Source organism: Raphanus sativus, chromosome 7 (genome assembly GCF_000801105.2).
Source record: "Raphanus sativus cultivar WK10039 chromosome 7, ASM80110v3, whole genome shotgun sequence".
NCBI lineage: Eukaryota > Viridiplantae > Streptophyta > Magnoliopsida > Brassicales > Brassicaceae > Raphanus > Raphanus sativus.
Window position 1 is genome coordinate 19,827,698 of NC_079517.1, and position 15,606 is coordinate 19,843,303.

The 15,606-nt window shown below is 39.4% G+C and overlaps 1 protein-coding gene and 1 pseudogene across 1 annotated transcript; both read right to left on the reverse strand.

Moving 5' to 3' along the window:
- Positions 1–1,535: 1,535 nt before the first annotated feature.
- On the reverse strand, positions 1,536–3,644 carry LOC108817263 (glycosyltransferase family 92 protein RCOM_0530710-like; annotated as a pseudogene).
- A 4,360-nt stretch (positions 3,645–8,004) lies between these two features.
- LOC108830591 (uncharacterized protein At4g26485-like) lies at positions 8,005–8,805 on the reverse strand. The gene is made up of 3 exons (XM_018604191.1): positions 8,655–8,805; positions 8,409–8,570; positions 8,005–8,261 (listed from the first exon to the last, which is right to left on the reverse strand). Exons 1-3 carry the CDS (start codon positions 8,803–8,805, stop codon positions 8,005–8,007), a joined length of 570 nt encoding a protein of 189 aa, XP_018459693.1.
- Positions 8,806–15,606: the final 6,801 nt, after the last annotated feature.

The following is a 15,606-nucleotide window of genomic DNA, read 5'->3' on the forward strand; positions in this document are numbered from 1 at the left end:
ATTGTTTATTCTCAAAGGTGTTTAAAGGACGGTATTTCCGAAACACCCATCCATTGGATGAACACAGATCTTATTCTTCATCTTATGGGTGGAGAAGTATCTGTTCAGCTAGATCTCTGGTTAAAAAAGGGCTAATCAAAAGAGTTGGAACCGGGCAATCGATTTCCGTCTGGAATGACCCCTGGATTCCTGCTCCTCGCCCGAGATCAGCACAACAAAAAAATCTTGTTCAATTTTTAAATCCATCTTTAACGGTGGCGGATTTCATCAATCCAATTGACAGGTCTTGGAATGAAAACCTGCTCAATGCATACATACATCCGGACGATGTTAAAATCATCAGAGGTATGGCACTTAGCCGAAATCAACGGCCAGATACATATGGCTGGGCGTTTACAGAATCGGGGAAATATTCGGTGAAATCAGGATTTCGAACAGAAACCATATACCCGGATAGGGAGCCTAGGACTAAACCTTTCGGACCAAATATAAAACCTTTACTGGCTTTCTCCTGGAAACTAAATTGCTCGCCAAAATTGCGGCATTTTATTTGGCAAGTATTATCTGGAACATTACCAGTGTTCAAAAATTTAAAGACACGTGGTATTGAATGTGATCTTCGATGCAACATTTGTGGAGCTGAGGAAGAAACAGTGCACCATGTACTCTTTTAGTGCCCACCAGCCTTACAAACATGGGCTTTATCAAGGATCCCGTCTCCCCCGGGAGTTTTTCCCTCAACATCAATTTTTACAAGTTTGGATTACTTATTTTGGAGGCTACCGAAAGAGGTGAATTCAAACTATTTTCCTTGGATTCTGTGGTATATTTGGAAGAACAGGAATGATAAGATCTATACAAATAGGAATGGGAATCCCCAGCGGATCAAGAGGAAACACTATGGACGGAGGCACAATTATTGGTATCGGCTCCTAATGGAAATGTTCAGTCACTCACCGATTGGCAAACTTTGGGATCAACCAGGGTATGCTTTGTCGATGGATCTTGGAAGGAACAAGATGTGTTTACTGGACAAGGGTGGTACTGCCGACAGATAGATTCAGAGGACAAGATGATGGGGGCAATGAATCTCCGACGTAGCCTATCTCCTTTACATGCAGAATGTGAAGCGCTGATTTGGGCAATGGAGTGCATGAAGACCCTACAGTTCTCAGATGTGGTTTTTGCTACGGATTGTTCTCAATTGGTGACGATGGTGTCCTCACCCGAAGAATGGCCAGCATTTACTACGCACATGGAGGAATTTCGCCGAAGTAAGACTTTCTTCCCTAATTTCAAGATCCGACATATTCCAAGGGCGCAAAATACAATGGCGGACAAGCTTGCTCATGGGGCAAGGAGTTCACCATCAGCTATGTTATATGTCGATTCGATACCTCCGGTCTGGCTTTCCGAATCGGTGGAATCACGTTAGAGTAATTCATTGTTGTCAAAAAAAAAAAAAAAAAATCTACATTTTCGTAAACAAAAGAAAAGTATACAACAAGTATTGGGGTTTTAATTGCTTTTTACTCTTCCGACCAATTCTTTTATACAAACCCCTCACCTTCCACCTCCACTATATTCCTTCTCTCCCATACTAAACGCTGTGCTTTACTGTCCATGAAATATTCCAACACCCAATCCTTAAGCCCATTATCTCTCACTTCGCAAAACCTCTCAGCCCAATCAGACGGTTCAACAGGTCGTGTCCCTAACCCGGGTGTTCGATCTTTCGACCCGACATTCTCTTTGTCCTGCCAATCCGCTACATATGTTGCCACTCTTCTTTTGAACTTCTCCTTAAAAATATCCCATACCTGATATTTATAATGGTTGATTATCATCGTATCTTTTTCAACGTCAACAAACGTGAACCCTTCTTTTAGTTGAAAATGGTGCACAACGTTTATAAGCGTCGTGTTTAGCGTTTCTGGTCTAATTATGCTCTTGTGTCTCTCCGGTTGCGACATACGACACGTGTAAGATGCCATGACTCCACGACGAGGTGGATCTTTAAGACCAGAAGGTCCGAAACTGTGACATGACGTTCGTATTTCACCAATCTTGCTAGACGATGATGAAGGTCTTGTGTAATTTGTAATGACTTGGGTTAAGGTTTGACCAGACGGGATGTAAAAAAACTCGTCGACGTCAATAAACGCGACCCAGTCACAATCGCGTTTGGATCGAATCGCGCAGTTAGCAAATCCAGCTTCTTGAGTTTTGATCCACGGCCAAAAGTGTCTAGAAATGTTGTAACCGCTATTTTTTAGATTTTTGATCTCGGAAACAATGTCATCATCGCTATTATTGTCGTAGATGAACCATCGTGTAACGCCGATTCCAGCATGGTACATCACCCATTCTCTCAAAACGTTGGCTGCGTTTCGCGTCATGGTGCAAACACATGTCTCGAATTGTTTTCTTTCACCATAGGTCAAGTCTTTGAACCGAACCGGACGGTTGATTGGGTGGGCAACGGAAGGTAGCATCCCACTTCCTTTGATTCTCACAGAGACTTTAACCGGAGGAGATTGGGCCACTCGTGGGCCCTTTAACACTGTTACTGGCGTTTTGCACCGTACGATCTTGGGCCGCAGAGATAACTTGTGACCTAAGCAAAAGCTTGGGCTTCGCTAAATCCCAACCGTACACGCACTCGTATCTTGACACGTCAGCAACTTTTCCTGGGCGTAGATTTAAACCCTTGACAAACGCCACCGTGGTGTTATCGTGGTCGATCACGGCGTCGTAAACCAGCCTATCCCACCGGTATGTGGGTCCCACCAGGAGACGATTATCAGCCGTCCATCTCGTAACGGCGAGTGATACAGTATGGTGACGTGGCACGGTGGAACACCGTACAATCTGATGGCCGGAATCGTTGATTTCCACCGCGGATGGTAACTCTTTATACACTTTAGACGAATCGTTTGCGTTGGAGAAAACGCAAAAGAGGTCATCTTTTGTTAATAACCGAGAAGACGATTGATACTTAATGAAAATAAGTGTTTGGTCTGGAAACTTAACCGCTTCATGAACCGGGGCCACCTTAACCGCCGGTACAGAGCCACCAAGAACCGCCTTAATCGAAGGCCGAACCACAGGCCGGAATTTCCCTGGTTTATCCAAATTATAGTCAGTTTAGTGATTATTAGCGGGCGTTATAGAGCTTAACCAGAGTAATTGATTACCTAAGAAGATGAACAAAGCCGAGAAGACTACGAAGGAGGAGACAAACAGAGCAACAAACCGGAAAAATCTTCTCCATGAAACAACGACGTCACTACCACCGCGTTTCCTACGGTTTTTCATCTTTTGTTCCGCCAAATAAAAAAAGGGTCAGCGAAGCAAAATGTTTTTGTTCTTACTCTGTTTGTTTCTAGATTTTAGGTCTGATCAAATATTGCTGAAGTATATAAGCATCTAAAAAAAAAGAATATAAGCATCTATGTTTAAGCTTTTTTCTCGTATAAAAATTGTAATTTTAGTTCCTTTTTATTATTCTCTGATTATGAAGGAAGACAGATAAATAATGGGGTTTATCATTTTTTTCTTCACTGATGCTCAAAGACGTTCATGGAAATTTACGAGCTTGACGTTGAAGGCTTAAGAAAGTGACTGCCTATTGCTAAACCAACGTCGGCTCGACAGGTTAATCTATCTCACTCTCCTTTTAAACCCAATAAAGTATCTATAATTGTTTTTTTTAATATTTTACATTAGAAGAGTTTGTACCATATAACTAACCAAAAAAAAAAAGAAAAAGGAGAGAACAGGAAAGGCACGTCTACTTAACGCGCCCCCAAAATTCTCTCTACGAAACCCTATCTTCTATCGTCTTCAAGCTCCGCCTCCGTCTGCCTCTCCGGCACTCGGCTCCCGACAAGTCCAATTCCTCTCTGTCGTGGTTCTGTTGGTGAGATGTTTATGTTTCCTGGCGCCGTCGCAAGCGATTCTGGTGCTCTGTCTCCAATCCGTTTTCGATTTGTGAATGGTTCGTGCCTTGGCTCTCTAGCGACTGGGCCAACACGCCAAAGCTTTTCTCCGCCGGTGAACGTGCATCCTCTTCTGACAGGTTTGTCAACCCGACGGTTTGGTTCCTAACGTCGCTTTGTGCCAAATTCGACTCAAAGGTAACCTGGATATGCTTTGCTTGAGATAGAGGTCTCGGGACCTCAGACCTCGTTTGTTGAGTTGTTTCTCATTATGGGTCGAGATCAGGCACTTTGCTATTGAGTTGATGCTCTAGTTAGCTCCTCTTCTCCTTTTGATGTTGTTTGGCGTTGCTTGTGAGATTGGGTTTGATTCTTAGGCTTAAATGAGTATGGCAGTGGCGTTTCTTCGATCTCTTGGAGTCAGGGTTCACACCTTGCGGCTGGAGGAGGGAGTAAGACCCAGGAGGTGGTGATGCTGCCCCTTTCCTTAACCGGCTTAGAGGACGAGTGCGGTTGAGTTTGTTGAGCGCTATTAAGCGCTTGTGGTTCGTGTTGTCCTGTTTGTGCCAGAATTGGAGCTTAGTTCTTGCCCAGCCCGGACTTAGAGGGCGGTCCTTGAACGGGCCTGTTTCTGGGTCTCAGAGGAAGATATTGGGTCAGGCACACGGTTGAAACAACTTCCTGCTGGCGTCGTGTCCCTCGATCTCCTGGTTTCGGGTTTTCTCCACCCGCTTTTCTTGTTTTCGACCTTTCGCTCATCTCTTCAAGTTTATATCGACGCTCGTTTTCCTATTCGCCCAAGGCAGAACGGTTTCAAGTTCGATTGTTATTTGATTACATGTTTTTTAAATTTTTTTGCCGTGTAATCAAGCATAGAGATCTTACACTTTGTTTTTAGCATCTTTTAAACCCAAACGTTTTATTTTCGTAATTAATGATATTTACTATTTAGCAAAAAAAGAAATTAACAAAAAAAAAACAATTAAAGATTTGCCAAAAGAAGAAAAAAAGCAAAGAGAAAGTTTGGATACCTTGCTTGATAATTTGATATTTCAAATAATTTACTATTTAGAGCTTCAGTTCTATATCAACTTGAATTTTTGTTTTCGTAATTTATCGAGCTTCAAAGTTGAAAGAGACAAAAAACGTTGAAAGAGACGAGCCCATGATTCGATTAGTGTAATTGACTTTGAGTCATATTGGACTCATACTGGAAAAGTAGGATCCACTTATCGACTTTTTGTTTGTTTCTCTATGTCATGGTCGTCATCTCTAACGTACATCCCACGTCGTCATTTGGTTCTTGGAAGTGAGATTCTGTTTTGTAGTGTTCAGTTTGGCCAAATGACTTTATCTAGAGATTGACTAGTTTCTCGGTATCACCCGCAAAAACTACAAATAATCATACAAACAACTACAAATTGTTTCAAATTTTTTAGAATCAAAAGCTGGTTTCAGCTAACGTTTGCGGTTGCAGATGGATAAAAAGATTATTTTTACTAAATATTTTAAAAATTTGAAATAGAAATATCATAAATAAAAAATATATACATTTTATATATTAATTTAAATTCAAAATTTTATAAAAACTTTAAACTAGCTATTGATTAGAATTTTTTAAAAAGTAATATACACATATATAAAACGAAAAAAATATTCTTTTAAAATTTTAAACATAACTCTTCAGAAAAAAATATTAAGATTATAATTTTCAACGAATTAAAAAATTAAATAACTAAAGATAATATTATTATTAATCATATTATATTAGTAATTATTATATTTTTTCACAATGATATGTGTTTTATATTTTTATAATATATTTATATTGATAATTTATTATTAAACCATTGCAATATCTCATAATCAACCAGTCATAAATATTTTGCAAACGCAACAATTTTCAAACGTTATGTCAGTCATACAAAACACTACATAACGTTTGAAACCGCAAACTCCCGTGACCGCAAACTTCACACCCGCAACCGCAACCGTTGTATTTGAACCAGTCAAGCCTTTAGTAGATTGAAAATCAAATCAACCAAACGGTGACGTATGGGTTGTTTTTTTTTCTAAAGGATTTTCTATTAACGTATGGGTTGTTGTTAGTGCATTGAGCATAGAAACGGCGACGTACTGGGCGTCTGAAGCTGCTTATTAAGTACATCCCACATCTGTAGAAAATAAACTGTCTTCATTTTATAGAGGAGGGTCGAAGATTTTGATCACGTCCGTATTTTAACAGATGGTTGTTACAAATGGTTAACCTTTTGCAATTATTAAGTACTTCCCACATCGATAACCCTTTTTGTAACCGGCTAAACTTTTCTTTGATAACTTTGGATGTTTTGTATTGCTATCTCATACCTTTTGCAATTATTTCATACCTCTAGTCATTATAGTTTTTAAGTTGTTTACCTCCTCATTCACACAATCTTGGATTGGAGTGTGATGTAGATTGTTAGTTTTGGCGAATGAATTTATGTGATTTAAGGAGACAGCATTCAGTTGCACCATTTGTAAACTTCTCTAGTTAGAGTATCTCTAAAAAAAATTTCTATTTCAAAGTTTGCAAAACTTTAAATTTAAAGTTTCAAGGTGTTATTCTCTAAAAGCAAAATTCCAAACTTAATTTCAAAAATATTTGAATTTTATTCTATGGTCCTTGTATTTATTATAATTAATATAAATCCATAGAACTTCTATAAATAACTAGCACATTTATAAAAATATTACCCCAATTTAAAATAATTAAATCTTACACTAGAATATAAAAATTATTAACAGTAATACATAGTTAAATTATTAAAATACAAGTAAAATAGCACATTATTTCATAAAATTATTTTCGTAATGCTTCATCTTCGGTTACACAAAAAACTTTTGGACAGTATTTTGAAGATTTTAGAGGTTCCAAAGCAAATTTACTAGAATTTTAGTATTGTAATATTTAAATCTGTGTAATAGTTATATCTTCATGTTCCATTCTAAAATTTTTTATATTAATTTTCTTTTGTAATATTCTTGTTGTCTAATTATAATTTTAAAATAATATAAAATTTATTTTAAATTATTTATTTAATTTTATAAAAACTTGAATTTTTAAAAACAAATCTGAAACTTAATTGTGCCCCCTTGGATACCCCAAATCCCTACCTGCCAAATCGATGCTTCATGGATCGATAATGGCAGCGTCAGTGGCCTAGGGTGGAGTCTAAAAGACCATATGGGCTTTGAAGTCTTTGGACTACGGACATGTAACAGAAACCTCTCAGCCATTCATGCTGAGATGGAAGGATTACTCTGGGCATCCTCATGCATGAGAGACATGAGGATGAACACTTTGAGGTTCGAAACAGACTGCACGGATCTAGTGGACATGATCACAAACCCAGAAGACTGGCCTGCATTTGGGACAGAGATCGAGTTATTTCGAAGCCTCCAGGAGGATTTCGAGGATGTGAGAGTGTCTCATATTCCACGAGATCGGAATGGACGGACGGACGCTTTAGCAAAAGAAGCAAGAAAGAGAGGTTATATATTTTCCCATATAGATCAGACCCGGTCAGACGGAGGTGCTCCTCGGAGAATCGGCTCGTCTAACCACCACTTGATCTAATGAAGATGGGTAGCTGACAAAAAAAAAAAACAAATCTGAAACATTTTTGAGATATAAAAAATTTAAGAATTAAAAAGATAAAAAAATATGTGTAATTAATTTTAAAAACTAAAATGCAAATAAAAAATAAAACATCAAATTTTAAGTTTTGAATAGTGAAACTTCCAATATGAAGTTCTACTTTATAAATTTGAATTTGAAGCTTCTGAAGTTTTTATTTAAAAAGTAAAAAACTTTATAGTTGAAATTATAGATTTTTTTTTTTTAGATGCTCTTAGTTGTTGTTCCATGTTTTAAGATTGTAAATGGTTCGTTGTAAGCGCATGTGGCTGATACGTTTATTGTATGAGTTAGTTTTGGCGATTAGAAACAAATCCATCATTATTATTAGAGTACTGAATTAAAAGATACATATTATGTTGTTCTTTGACATAAAGCAAATATCTATTTCTTGAACATGAAAGTAACTGCACTCCGGATCGGAAAGTTAGAGTCACAGTTACTTCCACTTCCTTTCTTGTTAGAGTAACCAGGAAACGCCATTTGGTCGAATACCATCAACCTGATTAGACGCAAACCTTTTTCTTGAGCAAGAGACTCTATTTTCCACTCACTAAATGGGTTTGTTGTCTTATGAGTCAGATGAATTTCTCCATCCTCATCTTTCAACATCTTTCTCGCACTCTCGAAAAATCCTCTTACTAACGTTTGGTGTTGCCTGTGAATATTGTACACATGTACCAAAGTTTAATGTTAATTCTACATAAGTATAACAACCACAAGAGATAAAAAGTGTGGGTGTTGCAATATATACATGATGTAGAAGCTCTCATGCTCAGAACCGAAACCAAGACCTGAATGAGGAAAATTAAAGACAATTCGGTTGTATCGAGCTAAGCGATTATCTGAGCTCATGGAGTGGACATTAACACTGTGGATAACAGTGCATCCAAGTCGCTCCAACTCTTCCACGTTCTGCTTTCCATATCTGTACTTGCGATTAACATCAACTACACCATTTATAATACTCATTAGTAACGCAAGTTCTATTATGAATGTAACAAAAGATATAAGATGAATATTGTTTTTAGTACCTCCATTATCAAGGGAAGACGCAGTGATGTTGGAGGCGGAACCAAAGGCTCTGCCTAGAGACAAAGAAAATGAAAAGTCTCCTTCTCCAACCAGAAGTATTTTCTGCTTGTTGCTATATTGTTTTAACGTTTTAGTTTCCTGAACCTCCATTTCACTATCTGCGTGATTACTATTATCGCACCATTCCCCTAGTTATACACAAATATACGGATGCATGAGGCAGATTAAGCGATCTATTGTTAATTAAGTATGTCTCTTAGAAATTTGTGATCATTTATGTGTTGCTTTGAACGAGCATTCATATCTTTGTTTATGCACCATTATGAAGAAAAGAGTCAAACTTCTTCTTTGGCTAGTCATTGATTAAAGGTGGTATAAATGTCCTTTTAGCCGTTTATTTACCATGTTCAAATTAATCAGCAATTTTACACATTTATCATTTATGCCTTCGCTAGAGAAAAACAAACTTTAAGATTTGACCAAAATCAAATGGCATGTAAACACTATTGAATTCTAAGTAAAAATATTAGCATAACTCACTAAAATGTTAAAAACAATTATATAACATGGCCATTAAGGATATTGCAAATCTCATATTAACTCTAATGACCTTGCAAAGAAAAAAAAATTCTCCTTCTGAGATGATAAATTAAGCTACCATTAAAAGTAAATCTTTGTATACTTTGTGACTAGTGGCATGGCCCGGGGTGTGGTAATAAAAGATTTTGTAGTCTCCAGAAATAGATAACAGTACGGGGATATGTAATTTGTGTGTTTATACGGTCTTGAATTGCGTTTTATTTAGTTTATGTTAGTTGTAAGTGGGATTTGGTTTTGCGATATTTTGAATTAGGCTTGAATGATCAAATAAGTGTCTCGTTGTGGGGTGTAAGTTTAGGAGGCTGAGTTTCAAATGATTTTTTAAAGCTGCGTGGCTAAAGTTTGCAGGTTTCCAGTGCCGTCCCTAACATTTTTGTGGCCTAAAGCATTTTTAAAAATTTGACCCTAATAAAATAAAAAAACTAATTAAAATAATGTTAAATTTTGGAAAATGATTTTTTTTAACATAACAATAAATTTTTATTTGTTGAAAACAGATCTTCTAGTTTTTCTTTTAGCAAATTTGTTTATAATATTTTGGTAGTCAAGATTACCATTCATTAAAAATATATTAGTGATAAATATTTTCATAAATACCTCCCCCCTAACAACCATTTGTTATTTTAAAAGTTAATTCAAAAGCACTTTATAAGTAGTTACTATTAATCAACTTGTAAGATTTAAAAATTTCATACGAAATATAGAAATAAACAAGATAAAATTAAAAATAAATATATGAAGTAAAGAAATAAAGAAGAATATAACGTGTTAATGTGTATTTGTGGTTTGTTATCAAACCAAATAAAATGAAAAAATGTATATAAAATATAAGATGTGGAATAATTTTTTTTTACTAAGTGTGGCCTAAAGCTAATGTTTTAGCTGCCTTATAAGAGGCACGGGCCTGCAGGTTTCATTGCCTCCAGTTATTCCAGATACACCTTCATTTTATATGTCTTTCAGCCAGTGACTATGTTTTCAGTCCACTTGAGGTTTTCAAGGATTTTCTTTCCTTTTTCAGTCATGCTCAATGACATGTGGATTTTCATTTGATGTAGTAGAATTCTGGGTTGTTGTACTCCAAATATCTCGTCATCAGAACTCAGTTCCAGATCGCTAGTAAAGGTTTTCCAATAGTTCTCAGAGAAGATGCGAAGTTCCTTGCATGAAATTTTATTAATCCATTGGTGAGACGGCAGCGACTGGCAAACTTTTCCTCAAGAATATCTTGAGAGAATGCTTCCAGCTGGTTCATATCCGGCGCACGTAAGTAAATGCTAATGATACTAACATATGAATATTTGACCGCGCAGAGATGTATTTCGAAGCATTAAGGGGATTACAGCCATTGTGTGATGAGATTAATTAAATTTGTGATTTTAATACTCAAGAAGATGATGGTCATGGCTGCTTCGGGCCAAAAAAATGCAAAACTTGCTAGTACTTTATTTTAAGTCTGAAAGTGTACAGCTAATGGCAAATAGTGCTCAACTATTATAATTTCTACTGGGACATGCTAATCTAGAAGCCTTTAATTTTGGAGTATGTAGAAATAGTATTGAACCAACCAATAAATTTTCCATGTGTATGTAAGAAACTGGTAGTTTTCACATGAAACACTTGCATTTCTTCAAATTACAACATTTAAATTTATGTGTAGTACGATTGTGTTTACCAATACCTACAAAGGACATATATCCATGAACCTTCTACTATACTTAAAACAAAGGAAATCTCAATTTGCTTCATACTTCGTAAAGTGAAAAAAATTTTTACACCCACAGATTTTTATGAGTTTCCAATTACACTTGGTAACACATTGAACATTGAACATGCCACACACATTGAACTACCATTAGAATCATTGTTTGTCTCCTTACTTTACTATAATGATATATTTTTAAAATAATATAACTTTATTTTCTTTTTTAAATGATAGATAGCAAGAAGAAGCATAGGTGGTGGTCAGGATCGTTGGATTGAGAGAGATTGTCATTGGTAGGAACTTGAAAGCTTTGATCTTTCTGGTGACTTATAATATCCACCCTTCAAAGTCAGAGTCGAGGTCTTTCTCCAACTCCAATCTCTTGCTTCGGTTAAAACTCACGCAATCACACTGTGACAATATATGAGATCGAAGGCAATGTCTCAATATCACCCGTCCACACATCGCTTCTCCCCACGTCACTAATCCACACATAAACCGTCCACTTATACCCCCCTCATCCATACATCACCCGTCTGTTGGGCCCAAATATGACCCCCTAGCTAGTGATAGACAATAAGAAATGATAACAGGCCGTGAAAGGCCCATCATGAATTCAATCTTCAAAAACAGCTAAGTCAGATCCGGAGGCTGTGAGCTGGAGATGTTCATCAGAGAGGTCAAGGAAAAGAGGCAGCTCGTTGACAAGTAAACAGGCGCAGGACCCGGTCAAAGAGGTAGCTCGTGGACAAGTAAATAGGCGCAGGACCCGGTCAAAGGGAAGCTGTTACAAATCCCTCAAATCACGGAGAGGATCTCGGGAACCTGTTGGTAGCAACCGACGGGACCTGAGGCTATTTAAAGAGAAAGCAAGTCAAGAAAGAAGATATATTCGATCCATATTTCACTCGATACTCTGAAAACATTCTCATTCACATCACATTCTTATTATCTTTGTAATCATAAAGGATCACTCTTTGTAATCACTCTTTATCAAAATCATCAATACAAATCAAAGTTCATTCAACAAGTTATTACGGGATTCAGCCCGCGTTATCTTTCCCTAACCTATCCTAAACCTTAAACCTGATCTAAAATCCAGGTAGTGAGTTTAATCCCTCACAATTGGCGCCGTCTGTGGGGAAGAAACAATGGAATCCCTTACTCCAACTTAAGGATGAATCCAGTCGATCAGACAACAAATTCATCTAACCACTGAATAGTGTCACGATGAACACTATCCCGATGAACAGTACTCGGATGAACAGTACTGGAAGAACAGTATCTCGGTGAACAGTATCTCGGTGAACAGTATCCCGATGAACAGTATCCCGATGAACAGTACTCGGATGAACAGTATCTCGATGTACAGTATCTCGATGAACAGTATCTCGATGAACAGTGCTGGAGCAGCCAACACGAGAACCTCTAGTGGGATCGATCCAGGGCTCCCAGCCCTTGTTACCCCTCAGCACCAACCTGCTCTGAACCAGACGGAGGCTCAGCTCTCTGAGATCCGTCGCATGATGATGCAGGTGGTAGAAAAAGCTCAAGAAGGTGAGCGTACAATGCAACAGCTAGCCGCTCGGCAGCAACGAGTCGAAGAGGTCACTAGATCTCTAACCGCAACAACCCAACCACCGCAACGTCAGGGCTCGGGAGTGACCTTCCGAGATCAAATAACTGACCCCTCGTTCCCTCGAAGACGTCTCGACTTTTCCCTTGATAACACTGGATCGGAAGAACAGGGACTAGCTTCCCAAACGCCTCATGCTAGGACAGCTCCCGTGTTCAGTCCACCCCTCACCAGTGCTATGGGAAGCAACATAGCATCGACTAGCTCTATTCCCGATCAGGTTACAGGTCAGAGCGCTCGCTTACCTCCTCCACCACCTATTCTTAGGGCAGGAGAAGGAGTATCCGACCCGTCCGGGGGCAGAATGTCAGCTCCGATGTTTCGGGCCAGAAACCTAAACGCGAATCCGGGCGAACATCAAAGGACGGATGCTGATCCTACAGCTCGCCCCACTAACCTAACTCGTCAAAATAACCCAATAGTTAGTGAGCAAATCAGCCCACCGAGCACTTGGAAAAATGATCGAACACGATTCCATCAGGGACCTGTTCGCCAGGTACATGTTCGTCAGGTACCTAACGATGACCCGACTGTCCTTCCTCTAAAGGGACCTGAGGCTATTCGTAGTATATGGAGCGGACTCACGCAGCTCTCCAAAAACTGGGTGCTCAAGTCCACAAGGCAACGAGATCAGCTCCCGAAATCGAGAGCTTGATTGAGGATACCTGTGGAACTCCATTCACTGACAGAATTGCCAGCTCTTACGTAAGCGATACCCGAAAAATTAAGATCCCCAAATACAACGGGACCTCGGACCCGAAGGCCTACCTAAGAGCCTTCCGGCTAGCTATCGTGAAGGCTCACTTCACGAAAGAAGAATGCGATGCAGGTTACTGCAGGACATTCGCCGAAAACCTTGTCGGAACAGCCCTCGAATGGTTCTCTGGTCTTGAACCAAATTCGATAGACAGTTTCGACCAGTTAAGTAATGCCTTCATGAAGCAATACTCAACTCACATCCTAAAAGCAAGCATCCGAGGCTGACCACTGGAAAATTAAACAAGGAGTGGGAGACTCGCTACGAGCCTACATCGAAAAATTCAGAGCAGTGAGAACTAAGCTCTCGAATCCCAATGATCTAGTTGCCATCGAAGCTCTCAGGAGAGGTCTCTGGTATAAATCAGAACTTTGGTCGGAGCTAACGCTCAATCCTCCCCCAACTATCGACGATGCTCTTCATAGAGCCTCCATATATGTTAACCTGGAAGAGGAAACAGCTGCACTGAATAAACTCCACAAAAAATCCCAGAGTCATTTGAAAAACGAAACCTCGGAAGCAAGAGGACCTCATAAAAAGGAGAACTCTCGAAATAATCAGACCTAGGGGGAACACTCCTATGCAATCTAGGAAGATAAGGAAGGAAAACCTGTCGCCGCAGCAAATAAAACCCCTTGGTAAAAAGGACATGATGAGAACAAACATTGCTCTTACCATGATCGGAAAGGGCACGCAACCGAGAAATGTTGGGACCTCCAACGACAACTGGCAGTTAAATTTGCTGCCAGAGAAATAAAGGGCTTGGACCTCAAGAAACCACAGCCCTACCAGAAAAGAGGTCCCAGAGATACCTCACCGAAACGAGAAAGGTCTCCTGAAACGAGAAAGGTCTCCTGAAATAGATGGGTACAAAATCGTTGACCAGAAAGCTAGCTTCATAGGCTTTTCCGGAGAAACAGCTACCTCATTGGGAACTATTAAGCTCCCAATTATAGCTGGCGGAATCATGAAAATGATGAATTTCGTAGTCATCGACAGACCTTCCCCGTTTCACGCGATCCTAGGAAGACTTTGGATCCATAAGATGAAAGCAGAAGCTTCAACTTATCACCAATGTGTGAAATTCCCGACACCTGAAGGGATATCTACCGTGCATGGTAACCAAAAGATCTCCAGGATCTGTTACCTGGGAGGATTCGAAATTCTCAAAGAATCACCCCAATAGCAATTACAGATTCAGGAGGGTCGTGAGATACAACAGAATATTCGAGGTCCCCCTAAGAACCTCACCGAGCAAGTCAGTATTGACGACCCAAATCCTGAAAAGCAAGTGAGTATCAGATCCGAGATACCTCTCGAGACTAAGAAGGAGCTCATCGACTTTCTGAAAAGCAACGTCGGAACATTTGCATGGACCACCAGTGACATGAAGGGTATAAACGCCGACGTCACTACTCACAAGCTTAATGTAGACCCCACTTTCAAACCGATCAAACAAAAGCGTCGCAAGCTAGGCCTAGAAAATGCTCAAGCTGTTAACGACGAGGTTGACCGATTTACGAAAGCTTGGTCCATTCGTGAGGTACATTACCCAGACTGGCTAGCTAATCCAGTAGTTGTAAAAAAGAAGAACGGGAAATGGAGAATCTGCGTAGATTTCACCGACCTAAATAAAGCTTGTCCCAAAGACAGCTTCCCGTTACCTCACATCGATCGTTTGGTCGAGGCCACTGCTGGCCACCAGCTCATGTCCTCCATGGATGCCTTTTCAGGGTACAATCAAATCATGATGGATCCCGACGCTCAAGAGAAAACCGCATTCATAACTGAACGAGGGACCTATTGCTATAAGGTCATGCCATTCGGTTTAAAAAATGCAGGAGCTACCTATCAAAGGCTAGTGAATAAAATGTTCGCTGGCCAGCTCGGAAAACCATGGAGGTCTATATTGATGATATGCTAGTCAAATCCTCAATTGGAGAAAACCACATTTCCCACCTAAGGGAATGCTTCGATATCCTCAACAAATACGATATGAAGCTCAACCCTGCTAAGTGCATCTTCGGGATACCTTCAAGCGAGTTCCTCGGCTACCTCGTAACCGAAAGAGGCATCGAAGCCAACCCAAAACAGATAGTTACCTTTCAGGAAATGCCGTCACCTAAGACAACCAGAGAGGTACAGACATTGACTGGACGAATCGCAGCATTAAATCGATTCATATCCAGGTCCACCGATAAGTGCCTCCCATTCTACAAACTTCTAAAAAATAATAAGAAGTTCTTATGGGAC